The 25,333-nt window shown below is 33.9% G+C and overlaps 1 protein-coding gene and 1 long non-coding RNA gene across 2 annotated transcripts in view; one reads left to right on the plus strand and one right to left on the minus strand.

The window, feature by feature from the left end:
• LOC123266719 (probable cytochrome P450 305a1) overlaps positions 1-20,365 on the minus strand; it is a 41,945-nt gene extending 21,580 nt beyond the window's left edge. Inside the window, exons 1-3 of the mRNA XM_044731100.1 lie at positions 20,145-20,365; positions 14,745-14,999; positions 14,390-14,633 (exon numbers count right to left, since the gene is read on the minus strand). Of these exons, the coding sequence (XP_044587035.1) occupies positions 14,390-14,633; positions 14,745-14,999; positions 20,145-20,247 (602 nt within the window). The 5' untranslated portion in view covers positions 20,248-20,365. The remainder of the gene's footprint in view (positions 1-14,389; positions 14,634-14,744; positions 15,000-20,144) is intronic.
• LOC123266723 lies at positions 1,910-15,252 on the plus strand. The gene is made up of 3 exons (XR_006509845.1): positions 1,910-1,940; positions 5,461-5,465; positions 15,144-15,252. It is a non-coding gene; the product is annotated as an uncharacterized LOC123266723 (long non-coding RNA).
• Positions 20,366-25,333: the final 4,968 nt, after the last annotated feature.

Below are 25,333 nucleotides of genomic sequence, written 5' to 3' on the forward strand. Positions count from 1 at the left end.
ACCGTAAAAAATATCCGAAGAACTATTATTATTATTATTTATTTTTTTTTAATTTTATTTTCATTTTTATTTTATAAACATTTGTTTATAAGAAAATGTATCATTGATCGTGTAGTAATTTAAATAAATAAAATAAACTGATAAACAAATCAAATTAAAAATATAAAAAAATTATTTTTGAGTAGTCCGATAATTACGCTATAAAATTGTCGTGAATCATAAAAGTCGTAATTTCAATAGTTTAAAAGATATAATCATTTAATGATTCAAGTAATGCATTTTTTTATAAACAAATATGTATAAAAATTGAACCATAATAGATATCGAGCATATAAAAAATTTATAATATAAATTAATAAATTGTTTAAAAGATCGTCTTGAATGTCAAAGACCGTATCATCAATAGCTTAGAAGTTATAACAATACATAAGTTAATGAAATAGTTGATCGCTTCAACTTTGATGGGGTAAAGTATTTTAAATTTCAGTAAAAAATAAAGAAACATTTTTTTTTTAACTCTGATGCACATGGCTGAACTTGTAATTTTTTAAAGCTACGGAAAAAAATAAAATGAAAATAGAAATTTGTTTATAAGAAATTGTTTATAAAATAAACAATAAAAAATTCAAGTAAAAACAAAATTCTTTCATAATTATTTTTAGAATTGTAATTGATGATTTAAAAAAAAATGATTTCTTAATAAATAATTTAAATGGTTGATAAATGAAAAAAACAATTATAAAATTTTTTTAAGAAATTTTTTTTTTTAATCATTATTCTACTAAGACAATGAAATGACGAAAAAAAAAATTCTCAAAAATATTCAACTTTTCTATTTGTTTATAACAAATTTTTAAACAATTAATATTAAAAATTCATTAGCCAAGCTACTAAATGCAATATGTTAATACAAAAACAACCGGAATTAAAGATTTCGGAAAAAAATTTTTTTTTATAACATAAGCCGGATATTTCAATTTTTGATAACTTTAAAAAATCATTATAAACAAATGAAAAAACTTTTATAAGCTTTTACAACGGAATCTTGTTCATTATTTATATAACAAGAACTCCTAAAAAAAAAAAAGAGTTATAGACACATTTTTTTAATTTTTATGAGAGATTTTGTGAAAACTCAAGTCTATGAAAAATTTGTTAAATAACAATTAAATAACTTAAACAAAAATCAAGCTAAAAATTTTTTTTTGCGGGGCTATATTCCTTCAAGTGTCTAGATGACACTATAATTTAATCAGATTTTTAAATTAATATTGAATGTTATGAAATAGTATATTACACTACAAGGGCAGAAAGTTTGAGATTCCTGCACTGTGCGCCATGATGCCCGAGGCGAAGCCGAGGGCATCATGGCGCGCAGTTCAGGGCTCTCAAACTTTCTGCCCTTGTGGTGTATACTATTTTTCTTTATTTTCGGCCGAAAGTACGCTGACTTACAAATCAATTAACGTTACAGTTAAATGTTCTTAGTATGTTGTCGATGCCCGCCCGACATTTGCGGCACGAGCGAAGCGAGTGCGGCTGGTCGGGGGCGGGCATCGACTTCATCTAAATAGACAAAAATAATAGTAACTTTTTAAAATTAAATTAATTCAATTGAATAGTCTTATTTTTATTAATTTTTGATTACTCAAATACATTAAAATCATTAATTTTATCAGAATTTTAATTATTTCGAGTAATTTGTCAACTATTTTTAATTAATTATTGTATATTTTCTTTTTCATCACAACTATTACTAGTACATGAACTATAAGAATTATAAAAATTATTAATAATGAATGAAAAAAAATGATTCAATATTATTTGATCTTCCCATTTGACATGTTCGTCAATAAAAATATTAATGAAAATTTATTATTAAGATATTTAATTTTTTGGAGCAAAAGAAAAATTTTCTCAAGACAAGAAAATTTACTTCTGTCAAGAACTTAATTTTTTGGAACAAGAGAGAAATTTTCTCAAAACAAGAAAATTTTCTTGATTTAAATAAATTGTCTTGGATCAAGACACGTATTTCTTGAAGCAAGGGAATTAATTTTGTTGGAATAAGTGAAATTTCTTGTGTCAAGAAAATAATTAGGAAGAAAAATATTTTCTCGGTTCAAGTGAAACTTTCTTTCTGTGTAAATATTTATCTGCAGACTTTTTAGGTAACGTATCTGTTCTTATAATTAGATTAGCTTCCGTATCGAAATTCCTTAAAATTTCCTTTTGATGATCATAACGCATTCATTTTTTAAAATTTTTATTATTTTTCACTCGATATAATTTTTTAGATTATAAATTTCAACACACAACGTCATAAGAACCCACAAAAGCAATTTTAAGGTTAGGCCTGAGTGCACAATAAACCACGTCAGCTCTGGTGAATACTTTTTTTTCGCTGCCTCGTACATCAATTCAGTGCACAACTAGTTTCTTCCAGCGCACTAGAGCAGCACGCATGCGCGCCCCTACCAAAGCATAAATGTCGGTCTTTCTGATTCCCAACAGAAGTAGCAAGTACGTGCTTTCGGCCGTGAATAAAGAAATAGTATATTACACACCTGTGGCAAGAAAATGAGAAATGTCTCAGAACACATATATGTTGCCCGAGGCGAAGCCGAGGTCGACATATATGTGATCTGAGATATTTATTATTTTCCTGCCATAGGTTTGTATACTATTTTTCTGTCCGACAGAGGCGGAAAGCGGCAATTTCGTTTAGCGCAGCGGGCCGAAAGTTGCCACTTTCCGCCTGGAGGGCAGAAAAAATTATTTTGTGTTGCATACTTTGCTTGGTGGCGACGCCTAGGCCCTGAAACGGCCGCGCGAAGCCCAAATTTCAACGTTAAATTAAAATTATAAATAATGGAGCTACAACTCCGGAAGTTGAGACTTATTTTACTAAAATTTTCTACTCTTTTAGGATCTTTTTTCAAATTTCAGATAACTTCAATATTTTTGAAGTAATAGCTACAAAACAAAGACTCCCTTTTTTTCTCTTCGTTTTTTGTTTATAACAAATAAAATTTTTAATGGCAGATAAATTAAAAAATACCACTTTCTCAGAATTAAATTCTGAATCCAACGCACCAATCGCCATATTTTTAAGAGCATTGTAACGATTTTTCGTAGAAAACTCACTTCTCGACTAGACTGTATAGTTTATATGAACTCACTCAAGTCTTTGGATAGAAGTTGGTTGCGTAGTATTGCGGATAGTGTATAAGACTGGCGAGCGTTAGGACTAGGTTCGGAACCCGGGCGTTGCGGTTTTTCGATTATTATTTATATCTAAGGGATTCTTAACTTAGTTAATTAAGATATGGTCGACGAGTACTTACAATAACTATCACGAATGCTGCCTTCATGACTCACAACAACATAAGAAAAAAAAAAAGCTCCACGTCAGTACAATTTTTTGTATTGGAGTCACATTTAATCGTCGCCTTATATATTAATAATTTAATAATAATTATAATTATCTTAATAATAATGTTCAGGTTCTCTATTCGTTTAGTTATTTATTTATTTATTTATAGAAAATATCAAGTATTATTATTATTTCATTAAAAATAAAAAAAAAAGGATCCGAGTGGGATTCGATCCCAAATCGTTAGCCATTTTTAAATATTACCATTATTATTATGGTCAGCATTATAATTATTTAACATCTGGTTTAATGGTAAACACGTCAGAATGGGAAAAAACTCCACAAATTACCGTTAAACCAGACGTACGCTCATAAAGCACTCAATGATGTAACGTCTGGTTTGATGGTAAAATTATCTGAAAGTTAAGTTGGAAAAAAGTGCCGTCAAAACAGAACTCAAATTTCGACTCGGGAAGGAAAGCTCACTGGAAAAGTCATTGATAATTTGAGTCGATACTACGGAGCAGCAATCAGACATAATTGTGATTCTTTAGAAGGAATGAAAAATGCAGTCTGGGCAACGTTCTACCACCAGCAGTCAACAGACGATTACCCTCAACACCATAAGTGCATGAGCGATGAGAACTCGTGGTGTTCGTATCAAAAAGCTTTGGCCACAACAGGAGTGGAAAATTTCAATCACTACACTCCACTTCCACAAGATGTCATAGAAACGATCAAACCGATTTATGAAGATTTGAGTAAAGACGAACTTCTAGCAAGGTGTCTTGGAGGTTTTACTCAAAATGCCAACGAAAGTTTGAACCAGCTGATTTGGAGAATTGCACCGAAAAAATTATCTGGCAGCAGACAAATTGTTAAATTTGCATCTTATGTAGCTGCATGCACATTCAATGAAGGTGCTGGTGCTCTTCTAACTTTTCTGTCTGACATGGACGTCAGTGTCGGCCCAAGCGCTCACGAGTATGCATCATCTACGGACAGCAATCGCATTGATAGGGCCGGGTTCCAAGCTGTGCAGCAGAGCAAAGAAGCCAGAATAAAACGAAGACTTGAAAAAAAAACAGGCTGAAGACATCGACAATACTGAAGGATGTGTGCTGTATGGAGCTGGAATTGATGATTCTGTGTAAGTTTAAAAAAAAATTTTTTTTCTTCACTTTTTTGCTTCATAAACTTTAAACGCGTTTTTCTCAAAACTACTTTTTCAAAGTCCGTGTTCACTGCCATTTGAAAACTACTCGACCGATTCATTTCAAACTTTGTACACATTTTCTTCATATAAAATACCTCCCCCCTACGTTTAGTAAAAATTTTTTTTTTAACATTAAGGGTGTTTCCCACCCACAAAATGGCGGAAATTTTAGTCGAAAATAACGGTTCACACTTTAGATGGCCGCCAAAAATTTTTAAATTAAAAAAAAAATAATCAGAGAACATTGGGGGGAAGATTTGTTTATAATTTAACTAAATTTTTATGGTTTTTCATTTTCAGATAATTTCCGGCCGAGTTACAGTGAACACCGCAAATTGTTTTTTTTTCAAGACGTCCTGGGGGAAGCTCTGTCACGGGCTAATGGTTTAATATTTTTGCATGAAAAATTTACAGAACATAGTCAAAACTATGCTCAATAATGTATAGAAGGTTTGAATAAAATTGCTCAATCGATATTTGAGATAAAAAATCACAAAAAAAGTGTTTTTTTTTTACGCTGAAACCCTTACCCCTCAAAGAGCTCAAAAGCATAGAAAAGGTATCTTTTTGAGCTCGAAGAGATCAAAACAATACACAGATTGTATTTTTGAGCTCGAAGAGCTCATAACAAGCGGCCAGGTATTAACGGAATTAGCGGGAAGTTGCAGAGATGGCCTTTAGGGTCAACCGTTTTCCTAATTTTTTTATTTATTATAATACTTTTTAATATCATACGGTACGGTAATTATAGCGCCTACTTGATTTGTCAATTGAAAAATTGATATATCTTTTAAACTATTAGAGATACGATAAAGGGCAGTCAAGTCTTTTTTATAGAGAATGAATTTTTCTTTTAGATTAATTTTAGATCAAGTTCGTATCTATTGTTTATCAGCTATTAGATGCATTTGTTTATAAAAATTCTGTATTTTTTTTACTTTTTCGTACCTTTTGTGATCTTTAACTTGTTAAATTATGCAGATACAGCAAAAAACCTTATAACAATTTTGTTAAAGGATAAATTACCTAACAAATTATTAATTAATCATATTTTTATTGCTAATTGTTTAAACAATATATCTGTTTTTTCTTTATTCGTATGACACTATGATCGAATTTTCGTAAATTTTTATTTTTTCGTAGTAGTATTTTATTTTTCTGTTCTAAAAATTATGTTTTTAGAATATACTATTCCGGTTTGGAGTGTTATGTGTGATACAATAAGTTCCATCTTTAGAAAAGGTAAACACAGCTTACTGGAATGCATCCAAAAAGACCCAATTTTGAAACTGGAAGTAGAAAAGTTTTATAACTCTCAATCGTCAGTCAGCGAGATAAAAGAAGCTGGAGAGCGAGTTATGCTGAAATTATTTTCAGCTAAAGAAGATACGATTGACCAGTGCAGAATCGAACGCTTCTCAACTGGTGTCACAAACTCTACCGCAGTAAATTTGGCAACTTTACCACCAACAGCTTCTGCTACACAATCTTTAAGAGCTTGCATCAACATTCTTTAAGAGCTTATTATCGAGTGCAGACATGGCTTGGTAATTTTAAAAATCCTGAAGACTAGAGATGGCAGAAAACGGAAACTCTCTTTTTACCGATTACCCAGAACCTTTGGCACCAATAGATTTATTGAAACTGTGTTTGGTGTTCATTTGACTGGAGCTCCGTAGAACATAAATGTATTCTATTTTATTATGTAAAAAATAAAAATTCTTTTTGTGTATATTATACGTTTATATTTGACGTTTTCTTTTTTTTTTTTTTTTTCAAAGGAGAAATTCATGAAGTTATAATAGTTATAAAAAATCACAATTAACAAATTAATAAACTTTTATGAAAATTTATCGCAGGATCTTATGAAGTATATATATCAAAAGGACTCCACGAAGATTAAAATTTATAGGCCAATTATTTATACCTTTCATCCAACTGTTTATGCCAACGAAGATTGGGAAAAAATTTGTTAGTTAACAATTGAATAACTTTTTGAAAAATGGTGATTAAACTTTTTTTTCTGTAGGGCTCGATTCTTTCAAGTGTTAAGAAGATACTAGAATTTTTTCAAATTTTTAAAATCACATTTTATGTTATAAAAAAATTATTTTTATTGCTGAACTCTTTTTAGCGGCGGCGCGCGCATGCCGTAACAGCCGCGCGGAGCCCTATTTTCAACATCAAATTAAAATTATAAATAATGGAGATAGAGTTCTGGGAGTTAGAACTTTTTTATTGGAAATTTCCTCTTCTTTGACGAGCTTTTTTCAAAATTGCTTAAATATTAATATTTTTCGAGTTATTAACAAAAAACGAAATATCATTTTTTTAACTTCCCGCTAACAAAATCGAAGATTTTCAAAAATCGGGAAGTTATTGGTTTACCCCGTTTTTCGAAAATCGAGTTTTCATCAGATCTCGACGTTTTGAGGTCCTAGGAAGCTTCCCTGACTACTCCCGCGAGTTTGTCACTTAGTCTGTATGTGTGTGTGTGTGTGTGTGTTTTTTTTTTCCTTAGGGGGGGGGGAATCCTTTTTACGGATTCTAGGCATAGCTGTTTGGCCTGGATATGTGGCGACCCGACGCTGACGCCCCTACCCACTAAACCCTAAACCCCTTTCTCTTCTATCCTCTGATCCCCCATGGTACCGCCGTAAGGCATTTCTTCGCGGGGGGAGGAATTAGCTGCCGCTCTTCCTTCTGGTGGCTAAGATGTTATTTCTTTCTTCTAGATTCTGTCTTTCGCTCTTTTCCTCTCAATGTATCGCAACTCTGTAAGCACTTTTGTAGCAAAAGTGCTTGTGGCGTTCCAGGCAGCTTCTGACGACAACATTGCTTCTACTATTGATTCTGGTTGGGTTCTCTTTTTCAGAATCTTCTCTAACTCATCGCGCTGTAGGTTGAAACGTGGACACACAAAGAAAACATGCTCCGCATCTTCATTGACCCCTGGACAGGACGGGCACTCTGGGGTATCATCGTGCTTAAAGCGGTGAAGATACTTCCGGTAACATCCGTGTCCTGATAACATCTGCGTTAAATAATAGTTGATCTCACCGTGACTCCGGTTGAACCACACATCAATCCGAGGTATGAGACGGTACGTCCACCGAGCTTTCTCTGCAGAATTCCACTCCTGTTGCCATCTTGCGATGCTGTGTTGCCGTTCTTCCCTTCTAAGTTCTTCAGGGCTCAGTGTGGTTGACCTTTTTCGTTGATATAAGTTCCGTCTTTCCTCAGCTAGGACTCTGAGAGGCAGAGTACCGGAAATAACACACACTGCTTCCTCTGATATTGTGCGGAAGGCGCTAGTTACTTGTAGGGGACTCAGTCGATATACTGGTCCAGCCTTTCTCCATGATTCTTGCGTCTTTAGTGCGTCGGCCCAAATGGATATTCCGTAAGTGAGCACCGATGTGACTACTGATGACAATAATAGCCTCCTGCTCTGCTTTGGGCCTCCGACGTTCGGCATCAGTCGTGCGAGACTAGCCCTCACTACTGACGCTTTGGCACTAACATGTTCCACTTGCTGCTTGAAGTTGAGTCGGGCATCAAGCATCACTCCCAAATATCGGATATAAGGTTGTGATGTGATTTCTTGTTCGCCGACTTTCAGCTTAATGGTCTCAACCACTTTTCTGCTGGTAATAAGCACTGCCTCAGTCTTGTGTTGCGCCAGTTGCAGGATCACTGCGTCCATCCACCGGTTAACGCGCTCAAAAGTGAGATCGAACATATGGTTTATCTCGTCCAGGTATTTGGCAACGATCACTACGGCTACGTCATCTGCATATGCTACGAGTTTGACGTTTCTTGGCAGAGTTAGTCTTAATAGACCGTCATTCATAATATTCCACAGGAGCGGGCCTAGAACTGAACCTTGTGGTACACCTCCAGTAATATCATACTCCCTCGGACCGTTCTTCGTGTCATACTTCAGAACCCTGTTTTCAAAGTAGCTTGCTACGATCTTAAGAAGGTATTCTGGTACATTCTTCTCTTGGAGGGCCTGCATAATGCATTCCCAATTGGCGGAGTTGAAGGCGTTTCTGATGTCTAGAGTCGCCACCAGGCAATACTTCTTCATTCCACCCTTCCATCTGGTTCCTGCGATTGCTTCCTTGGCCGTATCAACAACCAGTTTGATTGCGTCCAGAGTTGATCGTCCTTTCCGAAATCCATACTGATTGCCTGCCAGGAGTGGGTCGACTACTGCTTCAATTCTCTGGTGAATTATGCGTTCAAATATCTTACCCGCTGTATCTAGTGTGTGTGTGTGTGTGTGTGTGTGTGTGTGTGTGTGTGTGTGTGTGTGTGTGTGTGTGTGTGTGTGTGTGTGTGTGTGTGTGTGTGTGTGTGTGTGTGTGTGTGTGTGTGTGTGTGTGTGTGTGTGTGTGTGTGTGTGCGTGTGTGTGTGTGAGTGTGTACGTGTGTACGTGTGTACATACAGTGTTTGTGAAAGAATGTGAACCGCTTATAACTTTTGAACGGCTGATTCGATTTTATCGCGGTTGGTGCCATTTGAAGGGGCTTGGCCAAACTTAGATTTTGAGTAAAATTTGGACCGATTCGGATCAGTTGATTTTGAGAAATCTTAAAAAAACTAAGAAAAAAATTTTTTCAAATGTGGTTTTTTTGGATAACTTTTAAACGGCTTTACCGATCGATTCCAAAAGCCTATCAGCTGTAGACAATAAAAAACTACGTCGATCACCACCAAGCTGGTCGAAATCGGTTGATTCGTTCGAGAGATATCGTGAACGAAAGAAAACCGAAAAAAAGTGTTTTTTCGGGATTACTCCGAAAGTTTTAGTTCGATCAATTAAAACCTGAAAATAACTTATGAGGATAATAAAACTGCGTCGAATGCTGTCAACCGCGTGAAAATCGGTTGATCCGTTCAAAAGTTATTGCGGTTTGAAAGTTCCAAAATTAGTGTTCTATGAAACTTTTATCAGACTTTTAAGTTGGGAGAGTTCAAATGCATAGAAATATTCTCTGAACTCAGTGAGCTCATAATATTACCTAAATTATAATTTGAACTCAAAAATCTCAAAAATGTCATAAGTACAATTTTAAGCGCCCAGGTATGGAATTAGCGGGAAGTTGCAGGGATGACCTTTAGGATGAACTGTTTTTCTAATTTTTTTCATCTTATTTTGTTAATAACAATTGCAATTTTTTACCTGCACCAAAATCCTTCAAAACATTTTTCTAGAGGTGATTCCGAATCAAATGAGCCATCGCTCATATTTTTAGGACCTTTATCTCTATTTTTCACGTTTTTGAACTTGTTGACTAGACTATATGTAAAATTTAAAAATACTAACAATTTTGCATTTCAATCTCATGAGTACTCCTCTCGGCTTTTTCTACCCTGTTTATCAAACACCACCCCTTGGTGATATCAACATAATAAAATTTAAAAGAATATTTTTTGAAAAATAATAAGTAAAAGCTAAATTTATTATAAGAAACCGAAAATCAATTTTGTCCAATATCTCGACGTCAATTAACTATACTAAAATATAATACTCTGTGTTAATAAAGGGTCAGCTAGTAATCTATCCATTATTATCTCCCGTATGTCGCCCAATCGGGTATACTACGGATTTTAGTAGATTTCATAGAAATCTAACTATTGCATTTGTCCTCATGACGGAACATCCGAAAAATTTTGTCATTTTCCCACTCAGTTTGTCGAGTTGATTCAGAAAATACACATGGTTTAAAAGTTTATAAATGTATGTATATGTATATTTCTGTACGTTTCTCATTCAACAACTGCATTAGCAAACTACAATTATGTGTACTTAGCCAGTATCTAGCGGGGCTCATGCGTTTTCCTTCCCCTACGTAACATCTTATAAAATTAGATACATGTAAGATATAATTATTTATATATTTTCTTATATATATGCTTTGATTTTAATTTCAAAACGAAATAATGAACAAAGATATAGAATACCCCATATATTTTCCACAACCACAATATAATAAATTGAATTCAGTAGGTTTAAAAAACCAATACACCATTACCAACAAATAATAAAGTATACATTTATTACAAAATTTTTTTTTAATAAAATAATTAGCTTCAGCTGCTCCAATCAAGAAAACTTGTAGCTAAAAACTATTTTCCAGTATTATAAGTATCTATGTATGGCTTTTGTAAAGTTAATGTTTGCAGTTTTTCATGTACCGAATTTTTATGTAATTTTTCGAAGCGAATAAACTTTTAAAAAAAAATTAGGAAAACGGTTGATCCTGAAGGCCATCCCTGCAACTTCCCGCCAATTCTATATCTAAACGCTTGAAATTGCACTTACGACGTTTTTGAGCTTTTCAAGCTCATAAATACAATTTGTGTATTATTTTGAGCTCTCCGAGCTCAAAAAAATAGCTTTTGAACTCTTCGAGCTCAAAAGTTTAATAGAAGTTTGATAAAACATTATTTTTTTAATTTTCAAATCGCAATAACTTTTGAATGAATGAACCGATTTTCACGCGGTCGGTGGCATTCGACAAAGTTTTTTAAGCTTTATAAAGAATCTTCAAGTTTAAATTGATCAAGCGAAAAATTTTGGAGTAGTTCCGAAAAAACACTTTTTTCGGTTTTTTTTCGTCAATGATAATTCACGAACGAATCAACTGATTTTAACCGGACTGTCGGTGATCGACGTGTTTTTTTATGTTAAAAGCTGATTAGTTTTTGAAATTGATCGGTAAAACCGTTTAAAAGTTATTCCAAAAAACCACTTTTGAAAAAAATTTTTTTTGTAGTTTTTTTGCGATTTCTCAAAATCTACTGGTCCGAATCGTTCCAAGTATATTTAAAATCTAAGTTTGGTCAAGCCCTTTCGAATAACACCAACCGCGATCAAATCGGTCAAGCCGTTAAAAAGTTATAAGAGGTTTACATACATCCACACACACACACACACACACACACACACACTATCATCAGTTGTCACATCGGTGCTCACATATGGAATATCCATTTGGGCAGACGCGCTGAAGTTGCAAGAATCATGGAGAAAAGCTGGATCAGTATATCGACTGAGCGCTGTAAGACTAGCCAGTGCATTCCGCACGATATCAGAAGTAGCAGTGTATGTCATTTCCGGAACTCTGCCGCTTAGAGTTCTAGCTGAGGAAAGACGGAACCTTTACCAACGAAAGAGGTCAACCACACTAAGTGCCGAGGAACTCAGAGCTGAAGAACGGCAGAACAGCATCGCACGATGGCAATCGCAGTGGGACGCCGCGACAACAGGAAGATGGACACACCGTCTCATACCGAAAATTGACATTTGGATAAACCGGAGTCATGGCGAGGTCAATTACTATCTGACGCAGATGTTGTCAGGACATGGATGTTTTCGGACGTATCTTCACCGCTTCAAGCATGATGATTCACCGGAGTGCCCGTCCTGCCCAGGAATCAATGAAGACGCGGAGCACGTTTTCTTTGAGTGCCCACGATTTTACCTACAGCGCGATGAGCTGGAGATGATCCTGAAGAAGAAAATCCAACCAGAGACAATAGTAGAAGCAATGCTGTCATCAGAGGCTGCCTGGAACGCCGCAAACACGTTTGCAACAGAAGTCCTTATAGACTTGCGTTCCATCGAAAGAAAAAGAGCAAATGACAACAACTAGAAGAAAGGTAAAATAATACCTAATTACCAGAAGGAAGAGCAGTCGCTATATCCTCCCCCCACGAAGTAATGCCTAACGGCGGTTTCCATGAGGGATTAGAGGAAAGAGGAAAGGGGTTTAGGGTTTAGTGGGTAGGGGCGTTAGCGTCGAGTTTTAGTATGACGCTGCGTCGAGTCGCCACATATCCAGGCCAAACAGCTACGCCTAGAATCCGTAAAAAGGATTCCCCCCCCCTAAGGGAAAAAAAAAAACACACACACACACACACACACACACATACCGGAACTACAAGACGCGGCCAAGTCACTCAAAACAGGAAAGGCACCTGGACCTGATGGCATCCCAGCAGCGGTGATCAAGATTGTAGCCCTGGAATACCCAGACATACTCCTGAACACCTAAAACGCATGATTGGCAACTGGCACGTTCCCCGCGGTCTGGAAGCGGCAGAGATTGGTTCTCTTAGACAAAGGAAAAGGAACCCCCGTAACACCTTCGTCGTTTAGACCACTCTGTATGCTAGACATTGCTGGAAAACTGCTCGAGAAGCTCATACAAGGGAGACCTCGCAACGACATCGACCGTGCTGGAGGTTTTGCCACCAACCAAAATGGCTTCCGGAAAGGTCGTTCGACAGTCGGAGCGATCGAGAAAGTTATAAAGACAGTAACACAAGCATGGTCTGGTAGCCTCAAAGCTCGTAAAGTATGTCTCCTCCTCACGGTAGATGTCAAAAACGCATTTAACAGCGCAAATTAGAGAGACATTTTAGATACTCTGGAGCACAAGTTTGACGCGGAGCCAGAGAATCTGGCACTAGTCGACAACTACCTGGACGAAAGAAAGCTAATAGCGGAAACTACGGAAAGCCCACAAGAATACGCCATAACGGCTGGCGTACCGCAAGGCTCAATAATGGGGCCCGATCTATGGAATGCGGACTACGACGAGCTTCTTGAAATCTCGTTACCAAAGCAAGTAGAGCTAATGGGCTTCGCAGACGACGTTGCGGCCACGATAGTAGTAGACAGCGTAGAAGAGGCCGAATTACTGATCCGGGAAACCATTGTCGCCGTCGAGACCTGGCTTGATAAACACCACCTGAAACTCGCCAAGCATAAAACCGAGATGGTTGTTCTGACACGTCAAAAATGGTTCCCAAAACCATTCGCTGTGGGCATGGAAGAAACAACACTGACGTCAACAAGGGCCCTGCGCTATCTAAGGGTAATGATAGACGAGAAACTATCTTTCCGCGAACACCTTGACAATGCATGCAAGAAAGCCAGCAAGACGGTATCTAGCCTAGTAAGAATCATGACTAACACTATGGTACCAAGAACCAAAAAGAGAAGAGTTCTTCTAGAAGTAGTCCACTCGGTACTGCTTTATGGAGTAGAAATATGGGCAGACATATTGAAACAGAAGACCTACCGACGAAAAATAGCGGCAGTGCAGCGGCGAGGCGCTCTCAGGGTTGCCTGCGCCTATCGAACGGTTTCCGAGGCGGCTATATTGGTCATTGCGGGAGCCGCACCCATCGACCTACTCGCGTTTGAGAGAGCGAAACTCTATGACGCTAAAAACAGTGACGAAAACATGAAGGACGCAAGAAAGAGGATAAAGGCGGAAACGCAACAAGAGTGGCAGGACCGATGGACATCGGGAGAGATGGACAGATGCACGGCACGCCTGATCCCAAACATCAACGTCTGGCTTTCTCGGGAATACGGAGAAACGGACTTTTTCTTGACCCAGCTATTGACGGGACATGGGCAGTTCAATGCCTATCTTTTTAAGATGGGACTGCACAGCACACCAACGTGCAAATACTGCCCAGACAAAATTGACAACGTCGAGCACACGCTTTTGAGTGTGACCGGTGGAAGGACTACAAAAGCAGTACTGATGAAACTATTGGCACCACGCTCTCCCCTGAGAGCTTAGTAACCTGCATGATCAAAAAATAAGATAACTGGTCAGCTGTCGCAGCCTATGCACAGCGTTTTTTAAAGGAAAAAATCGCAGAAAGAAACTAGTAAGACCCAAATTTTGGCTCAAAATATTCATTAATATTTGCAAAGTATATTCTAAAATAATTGTAAGTGATGGAATAAAAAAAAAAGTACCTTTTTTCTTCATGGATCCTTTTCCCAGTCACAAGACTCCAAATTCCATTAATAATTACTGGCGCTATTATAGGCTTGATGTGTAACGGTCTCGTATTCTGGAGCTTTAATTTATCGAATATTATTTCTAATTCATCATTCAACTTCTTTGACATTTCATTTCGACTGAACCCCAAATTTCGGAGCGAACGTACTAACCATCCCCGCATTTTTTTCCATTCAGAACCATCCGCCATGGTAATACCTAAATTTAATGAAAAATTCTTTTATCATAAGTATTTTATATTATTATTGAAAATATAAAAAAAAGTTATCATTTTCTGAATTTTTTTTTTTTATATAGATACATACAAACCTTTTTTTAGACCCATATTTCTAATTTTTACGAATTCATTCCAAGGACGTGCATCATAATTTTCATCACGTAAAATTTTTTGTATAGATTCTAATCCACAAACTACAATTATATTTGAACTACCTAGACGTATGTTGATTACATCACTATTATATGTTTTGCTTAGTTTTAAAAAGGCGATATGTTGTCCACCGAATTTTTTACTTAATTTTCTTAGTAACTTTAAATTTCCAAAAATCGGCCATGGATAGGGACCTACAAATGTTAAAATTAAATTGATATATGTTATGAGCTGGTAATAATTGTTGAAAATTGGCAAGATGAAATTATGAATTCATAGATATTTATTATCATAAATCGTGTCTTATAATAATTTTTGTGGTCGCAAACCTAACATAGCCCGGGAAAAACGGATTGGATCTGGCCATATATAAACAGATCTGGCGAGATCTTTAAATTGTCTCTATCTGACGAGATCTGGCCAGATATAATCAGATCTGACCAGATTGTTAAATTGTCCGGGTAAAAAAGACTATATATACTCATACATAATTATATACGAAAAATGGCCCTATATAATTATATAAAATTATTTCCGTAAAAAAAAAAAAAAAAAAAAACGGCGAGTGCAGGAATCGAACCAGGGACCCGACGCTTGAAAGACTTATTCATTACCTGTTTACCTACGAGGCTTACTTGAAGAGTAGAGTTTGTAAAAACTACAAGTAATGTGAATCGTGTTCATGATCGATGCGTAATGAACAAAGTTTTTTATCAAATTTGCAAATTATTAATTATCAATATACGCTGATGGAAAGATTTATTAACTATTAACAAATTAATTTATTCAAAGACAATTATTTAATTTATTAAATTCTATTAAATATTTTTTAACATTTAATAAATATTTATTTGGGAGGAAAGTATATTTATTAAAATAGTTTATAAGTTTTTATTAATAGTTCACAAATATAGTTATATCTGGCCAGATATAATAAAATCTTTTTATGTCTGATGTATTTTTCCACTCAGATATAGTTATATCTGTTTAGATCTGATCAGATATGACTTGATCTGATCATGTTTGATGTATTTTTCCACTCAGATATAGTTATATCTGTTTAGATCTGATCAGATATGACTAGATCTGATTATGTCTCCAATCCCATATCTGATCAGATATAAATAGATATGACCAGATATAATTAGATCTGACCAGATAAAATTATATCTGGTGAGATCTAAACCTTTTTCCCCGGGAGTTTAATATACCAATACTCCAGCTTATCCCACTGACAAATTGTAAATTTTCAAAAATTTGAGGTTATTAATTACTGTTTAAGAAACTACTTTTATATTTCTACGATGACGTTTGAATATTTGCGTTATATGTTTCTTTTTAATTACCACAAAAATATTGTTCAAATTGATGAAAGAAGAACGCTACCCTATCAAAAAAATCTATGTAGGTTTGGATGGAGATTCATCTACATAAGTATATATACAGATCCATGTAGGAGATATGGAATCCATAAGATTTAAAGTAAGAATGTACGGATTTACATTGGTATCCCTATAGGAAACTGTGGGAATCCATGTTCTCACAGTTTCCTATGGAGATTTCCGATGAGACTATTCATGTACCCATACCTTCCTAAGAGGATTTTCATTTAGGTAATACCCATGTACCTACAGTTTCGTGTATGAATTTCTATAAAAATCCATACATTTCTATTGAACCTTATGAATTCCTACATGAATCCATACTTTCTCATAGAGATTTCCGTAGATTTCCATACAAACGTATATGGATAATTTTGATAGGGTAATAAAGTTTAATTTCGTTATACTACTATTTAACAATGCCTACTTGCGATCTTTTACTTTCTTTTTAAGATAACACAGGAAAAAGTATTTTTGAAACTGGGATTTTATTAATCGATAACCGATCAGTGTACCATAAATAACACTATAGATATTTTTATAAAAAAGTGAACGATCTACAAAAAAGGTCTCTTATTATTTTTTTCTAAGTCTACTAATTCAAAAGTTACTTAAAGGTGAAGTTTAAATAATGGTAAATTTCACGGTTCTTTAATTTTCACTACTACACAACAGCTTAAAATTAAAAAAATGTTAGATTTCATAAAGCGCGTGTTATCTTCTTTAACGAACTATCGGCATTTTCTGTAATCCTTAAGTTAATAACTTAAGTAGTTTTTCATTACTTTCCTGTTAGAGCAAGTATATTTCCAACGTACATCTTTATATATAAAAATGAAACCCGTTTTCCTTAGTCACGGCATCACGCGTGAATGGCTGGACCGATTTCACTAATTCTTTTTTTGTTGTATTTGTTATTATTAAGAGAAGGTTCTTACGAAAAAAATATTAAGAAAATCTCTCAGAAATATTGAAAAATATACATTTAATTTTGCATATTTAAAAAGACGCGCGTAACGAATGTCAATGTCATTGACAGCCATAGACTATATTGAAAGAAATCTTTGCTAACGCCATCTAGCACGCTCCGATAGAAGAAGCAGGTCAGAATATAGTTTCGGCTATAGTACAGTTACATACTCAGCCTATATTTCAGAAAAAAAGTTAATATGGCTGACCAAAACATAAAAAATGGATCAAACTGCCAGCCGAAATAAATTAATTTTAATTAAGTAAAAAAATTTTGCGCTTCGATTTTTATCCTTAGCTATCCGGAAAAGTCTGATGAACAGTTTAAAAAAAAAATTGAGTGAAAAAATGAAATTTCTCAAAAGTTATAAGGTTTACCCCTCCATGCGAACTTAAAACAATGACACCCATATACCATGAAAAATCAGGTTTTTTTGTATTATTATTATTTAATGGCTATAAATAATTATAAAAAATTATTTAAACTGTTCAGTAATCATTTTTCTTAGCAACAAAGCGTGTTTTATATCATTTCTTTACGTATAAACAATTTAAAAGGCGCTTAAGGCATGCAATATAGGTAGGCGCACCTAAGTGTGGTATGAGTATATGAGTTTGATTTCATAACGCATTATACAAACTTCGCATAACCTATTTAGTAATCTGTGGTAGTACATTGGCTTTATAAAAAAAATCTGTGGTAATCTGTGATAGTGATGTGCCAACTCGGAAAAAATATTACTCGATTTAACTCGAGTGAAATCCAATCATTTATTTAAGTATTTAAAATAATATTTACTATAAATTAAACTATTTTTATAATCAGTAATCACAATATTTTCAAGAAAATAAGATAATTAGTATCTATTGTATCTATAGATTATTAATAACTAATAAAATTATTAATTTTGAGTGTAAATCGCACGATCAGTTAATTAAGTGACTTACATAACCTCTAAAATACTCAACACGTGTCACGAGTTCCCGCAAACAACGGCTATTGAGTTGTAAGTATAAATTATTTTTTACGTTTATTATAAAATCAAAAATTATTATTTCTTATTTATAACGAAAATATTGTTGGGAATGGTGAAAAACGAATTCGGTGAAAGTTAGATTTTTATTACAATTGGGAAATTTTTTTTTGTGTTTACTTATAAGAGCTCTAACTTCGACAGAATTTTTTTTTTTCACTATTTCTAACAATATGTATTTTCGATATAATTAAGAAACATAAAATTTTTCGCTTTCGTGAAACTATCTAATTTTTACATGTATATTTAATGTAATCAAAGATAAAATAAATGATTAATATAATAATTAAATAATTCAATCAGTTTTATTCATGTGTGTTTTGTATTGTACAGTGAACAATACCAACAAAACGCAAAGGGGCCAATTTGAGCCGTGATACAAATAAATCTAGAAGCATTCGAAATAGAAGAGCCCAAAGAACCGAAGAACAAGTTCAGGAAGAAAATACTGGAGTGCGTGTGAGAATGGCGCAATTGCATCAAGAACAATCAGACGATACACGAGCTGAATGCAATGAAGTCATGAGATTAGAACAACGACAATCACACCATCAAGTTTGTTTGTATTAGCTAAAGACGGGCTAACAAAAAATATTGTTCACGCTGCAGCATTAACCCGTCAGCACTCACGTTATGAGCATTTTGCTCACGCAACAACATCCGACTTATAGAGCGGCGTTGTAGTGCAAGTGAGACATTAAAATTCACGTGAGTTCTGACGGGTTAAGAGATTAATATTATGTAATTAATTATATAAATAATTATTACTTTTAATAAATTAAAACAATTAATGTTTGTTGTTTTGTTATTTTTAAACAACATTCCCTCATCGTTCACAGCGCTCCAGGCCTTTTTCACTCATATTCCACATCCTTGTACACTTCCAATAAGTTAGTAATTTTTTTTCGACACTAGAAATTCTCTAGAAATTATTCACATGGCAAAACAACGTTTGCCGGGTCAGCTAGTCAATGATAGAAATCTGTTTTTTTTTTTTTTTTTTTTTTTTTATCGACTTCTAACGATTATGAATATTATGAGTAAAATATTTCTTTTACACACAGTGTCATTTATGTACAATTAACATATTTCCATGAAAATAAAATATTCTTTCACTCATCTTGAACCGTATTTTCATGTTAATGGAAGAAAAAAAAAGTGCACGTTTTTTTAGACGATATCTTCAAAAAGAATTATCTGATTGACACAGATCATGACATTCTTAAAAATATATTAGAAGTTGAAACTGATTACTTTTCAATGTTAACCAATCGAGATGTCCCACAAATATTAAAAGAGCGGAAATAGATGATCGGAATATAAAAATTGTCGATTGCAAATAACGCACACTTTGACTAAAATACAGGAAGAACCGGGGGCGATTCTCGGCAGCGCTGAATTCTATTCAACAGTAATAAAATTCTATGTCATTAAAAAATTGTTAAAAACAATCAAATTCTATTGTAAAATTGAAAAAAAAAAAAAACCATAATAATTTTGTTTTCAATTAAATTTTTCATAAGTTTATTTTTTACATCTATCCAATTTTGCATTTTATCTCAATTTATTCTAAATAATTAATGAGATCTTGATAAATATCATAAACAAAAAATTATAATTTTCTTGAATTTCCTGATAAAAAAAAACTGCTATTGGATCAATGTAAATAATAATTGTACAAAACTACGATGATGTTGCATGATCTTTTGAATTTAATAATAATCTCAGTTAAATGATTAAGAATGTAGTTTTTTAAAGCAATGAGTAATAACTGTGACATATATTAAATTGAAGCATGTCGACCGCGCGAGAAAAATTGAGACTTAATAAGCATTCCTCTTATCAAATACAATATTGAACTATAAAGATGTATGCTAGTCACTCGTGTTCTCTAGAGTTGGCTATTATCCATATCACTCAACTTGAAACTGATTACTTAATAATTATAGTATACCTGGAGGTGCATCTTTTGATTTTGCAAAATATATTGCTGCTAATATTGTAATCAAACATATAACAATAACACATAGTACATTTGATAACATTTGTAAAAACATCTTAATAACTTTTTTTTACAACAAAAATTTAACCATGAGAATACTTAAGATAACTTAGTAGAACTAGCGTTAAAATACAATCAGCGTTAGTTATTCTTCGTCTTCTTTCCAATCTTCTTATCCCTCTCTACTTTTCTATCCCTACCTATTTCTTCGAATTCCCATGTTTACTTTTTATACTCTTAATCACTAATCAGAACAGTATTTTATATAGATCATATAGATAATTCCATTTTTTCTTATTTCCATTAGTGTTATATTTCTTCGTCGCTAACAAAAAAAAATAAAATGCCATTCGGCCTCACCCGAAATGGAAGGTAGATTTCATTTGATATAAAATTCTCTTTATTTTCGCTATTATAATTCGTTGAAAACCAAATTTTTAAATTAATTACAATAAAGAAGTTCTGCAAAAGTTTTCTTAGTGTATTTACTATTTGGATAATTATCTTGGACTAGTTCGAAGTTCGACTTGAATAGTTCGACTTGATCTTGAAAATTGTCCAAAAAATAATTATGTTGATTTTCATTAGAATCCGTTGAGAATTGTGGATGCTAGTCTAGTGACAATCCCGACTAGAATTTTAGTGAGGCATGCCGAAAAATCAGTTCGGGGCGAAGTTGGCTTTCCGAACTTAGGCTAGCCCAATTCGGATCTTATTTCTTTTAAATTAGGTAAGCCGAACATTGGTATGCCAAAAGAATTCCACATTCGATGTAATCTCGTAATAGTTTGGCACTGTCTAAGTTCGGCATATCATGGATTGCCTAATTATTACGAAATAACGGTAACCAAAGGTTTACCGAAGTTTGGTTCACCAAGCTCGGGCTCATTTAGGCAAACCTGTGGCAATGCCCAAGTTCGATATGTCATGAATTGCCAAACTGGTATGAAATAACGATAACCAAAGGATTACCGAAGTTTGATTCTGGGTTCGAATTAATACTCATTAATACTAATTAATACCAATTAATACTCATTACAGTAATTATGCCAAACTGTTATGAAATAACGGTAACTAAAGAGGCTTATCAAAGTTCGATTCACCAAGCTCGGGCCCATTTAGGCAAACCTGTGGCAATGCCCAAGTTCGATGTGTCATGAATTGCCAAACTGGTATGAAATAACGGTAACCAAAGGATTACCGAAGTTTGATTCTCCGAGCTCGGGCTCATTTAGGCAAAACTGTGGCAGTGCCTAAATTCGGTATGCCATGAATTGCCATACTGGTACGAAATAACGGTAACCAAAAGCTTACCGAACAGTAACTAAAGGCATTCTGAAGCTTGGTCTATCAAAATCGAACTTGACTAGGTAAGTCTGTGGCAAATCCTCACTTAGATATAATATCGGAATTCCTAACTCGACCGTTGCAACGGTAACCGAATGTTTGCCGAAGTGTCGGGCTTATAAGTATCTTGAGGCAAAAGGTCGCTCATCATCGGCGTAGCGTCGCGGTATGGTATAGGGCTCTCGTGTGTCGGGTACAGTGTTCGAGTCTCGCGTTCGACATGTAAAATTTTTAGTAATTAATAATTATTAATTATAATTATTCTTAAGGCGAGTGTGAGGTAAATTTAAGTGTTGTGTGTGACTAATGTATCTAACTCCATCATCTCCTTCCCCCTTGACTCATAGAATCGACCAATCAAAAAAAACTTCTTCATAGTAAGAAAAACCCTAAAAAGCGAAAAAAAAAAATACCGAAAATATAAAAAAAATAATACTAAATAAAAAAAAAAAAAAAAATTTTTATTTACTTAATATTTAAAAAATTTCGTCCTAAAGTCGATATTTATATTTAAAATTTTAAAAGTAAATTGAAAAAAATAAGCATTCATTATTATTAATTTTTGCTTTATAATAAAAATTAGAAAAATGGTTGACCCTGAAGGCCATCCCTGCAACTTCCCGCTGATTCCATACTTAGACGCTTAAAATTGCACCAATGACGTTTTTGAGCTCTTCGAGCATAAAAATACAATGTATGAGTTATTTTGAGCTCTCCAAGCTCAAAGAGATTGCATTCCTATGCTTTTGAGCTCTTCGAGCTCAAAAGTCTGATAGAGATTTGATAAGACACTATTTTTTGAATTTTTAAACCGCAATAACTTTTGAATGAATAAACCGATTTTCACGCGATTGGCAGCATTCGACGCAGTTTTTTAAGCCTCACAAAGAATCTTAAATTTTGAATTGATCGCGCTAGAAATTTCGGAGTTATTCCGAAAAAACACTTTTTTCGTTTTTCTTTCGTTCACGATATCTCTCGAACGAATCAACCGATTTTGACCGGACTGGTGGCGATCGACGTAGTTTTTTGAGGTTAAGAGCTGATTAGTTTTTGAAATTGAACACGGAAAGAAATACATTGCGGATATCACTATGTCACTATGGGTGTGAACACTATACTGTATGATTTAGAAGATTTTGATTCGATATAAAAATCGTCAGCATAGATGATTTGGCTATGGTGGGAATAGTAACATCAACAATAGTTATAGCTGATACGCCAATGTCACTATGGGCGTCAGACCCATAGTGACTGGCGACATTTACGATGCTCCTGGCAGAACAGTCTATCCGTTATTGTTATATCTCTTATGCTGATATTAGAGTAGTAACAAAATTAGTTTAATTAATTGAATGGGTTATGCACTGATAGAAGGATTTATTAACTGTTAATAATTTAATTTATTTGAAGACAATTATTTAATTTATTAAATTTTAATAAATATTTTTTAACATTAAATAAATATCTATTTGGGTGGAAAGTACATTTGTTAATAGTTAATAAGTATTTATTAATAGTTAAGAAATATTTATTAACAATTAGTAAATATTTTGTAGAGTGAATTTGTTTCGCTTGCAATTTGCAATGTCATATGATATAAAGAAAAGATGGCTTACAAATAAAAATCATCTTTATAAATTATTTGCATTAATTGTATTACATTATAATAACATTTATTATAAAATACCAAATTCTATCACAGCTCATAATTATCTTTTATATTTTTAAATATTAAAAACGTTAATTTATTTAGTGAATTTAATTATTATCATGTATTCCAGCTATAGGGTTATAAAAAGTGTCAAAAGGAAATTGCTATTTTTACTTGTTATTTTAAATAAATAATCGTTAACAGTTAACAAATGTTCATTAACCATTAATAAATATTTTTAACAGTTAATAAATTGTACTAAACAAATTACTTATTAACTGTTAATAAATATTTGTTACCTGTTAACAAATATTTATTAACATTTAATAAATAATTTATAAACTGTTAATAAATATTCATTAAATCCTATGATGTTAAAAAATCATTTATTAACAGTAAATAAAGCTTATTAAATATAAACAAATCCTTCTATCAGTGTGTTCGATGAAAAATATTTAAAAATTTTGTATTAAACTAGTTTAATGTTACAATTAATTTCAAAGTAGTTTTACTAATTTATGAATTTTTATGTCGGTACAGTAGTTGTACCCATGAAATATTGGCCGTAATTCGATAGAATTATTGATTGTCGCGCTAAGTAATATCGCGGGAAAAACTAGTAGCATTGCGACATCTGCGATGCACTATGGGGCTGGCGGCAATGCTGTCACGTCAAGCCTCCTATGCGCCCGTGTAATAGACGCAAAGATTTTGGTACCATACAGTATAGTAGATAATCCTATATGCATAGGGCTTATAGCAATGCAATACAACGACATAGGGATATCCGCAATGTATTTCTTTCCGTGAACCATCAAGCCGTTTAAAAGTTATTCCAAAAAAACCACATTTGAAAAAAATTTTTTTTTCAGTTTTTTGAAGATTTCTCAAAATCTATTGATCTGAATCAGTCCAAATAGTTTTCAAAATCTAAGTTTGGTCAAGCCCTTTCGAATGGCACCAACCGCGATGAAATCGGTCAAGCCGTTTAAAAGTTATAAGCGGTTCACATACTTTCACACACACACACACACACATACAGACACCGTGACAACCTCGCGGGTATAGTCAGGGAAGCTTCTTGTGACCTTCAAACGTCGAGATCTGATGAAAACTCGATTTTTGCAAAACGGGGTGAAAACAATAACTTCCCGATTTTTGAAAATCTTCGATTTTCTTAGCGGGAAGTTAAAAATAGCTAAAAACGAAGAAAGGATTCAATTTGGATTCTTCCGTGCGAATTTGGTTTCTGAATTGCTGCCTAGTTAGGTAGCCAAATTCGGACCGAATGAGGCTTAGATAGTCACCAGCAAGTGTGGTTTCCAAACCACCGCCCAAGTCGGAAGCCAAGTTAGGCCCAAACTCGTGATTGTGTTACTTCCGGGACGTGGGCCAACTTTGGCTTCCTGGTTCGGCGCGAGCTTGGAATTCGACATGCCTAATTCGGAACGAACCACCACCGAACTTAAATTTCTGGTCGAGAAGCTGCGTTATATCATATTTATAAACTTTTGCATGATACGTGTTTTCTGAATCAAATTGACGAGCTATAAGGTAAAAGCCCCAATAGATGATCACGTACCAGTATATGATCACTCCATGTATTTGTATATCTATATTCACAAATATAGGTATACAAATACATGGAGTGATCATATACTGGTACATGATCATATATTGGGGCTTTTACCTTATAGCAAGACGATATTTTGTAAAAATTCTGTTATCAGAACAAATGCCGCTGTTCGATTTCTATGAAATCTACTAAACATATTCGAATGCATCATTAATAATTTATTAATTAAAAATTCATATTGTTACTATCCTCAAAACTAAGTAACGTTAATAAATAATGCATACCACACAATTGATAGGGCGAATTACTTACATCAAATTTGTCCAGACTTAATTTTTTCTTATCACATAAGGATAAACTGCAAATAGAATTGTTTTTTATGATAAGAACTTTAAACTTTCCGCTAAAAGAATTTTAAATTATAAACAGGATATGAAGTTGTTGTTTTTAATCCTATTTTAGATAAAAATGTTATTTGTTTTTACTATCCAGATTGTTTAAAAAAAAAAAAACTACATGTAGTCGATGCATCGAATATTGTAATTTTAACCAAAATCAGCTGAT

The sequence above is a fragment of the Cotesia glomerata genome, linkage group LG6 (assembly GCF_020080835.1).
Source record: "Cotesia glomerata isolate CgM1 linkage group LG6, MPM_Cglom_v2.3, whole genome shotgun sequence".
Lineage (NCBI taxonomy): Eukaryota > Metazoa > Arthropoda > Insecta > Hymenoptera > Braconidae > Cotesia > Cotesia glomerata.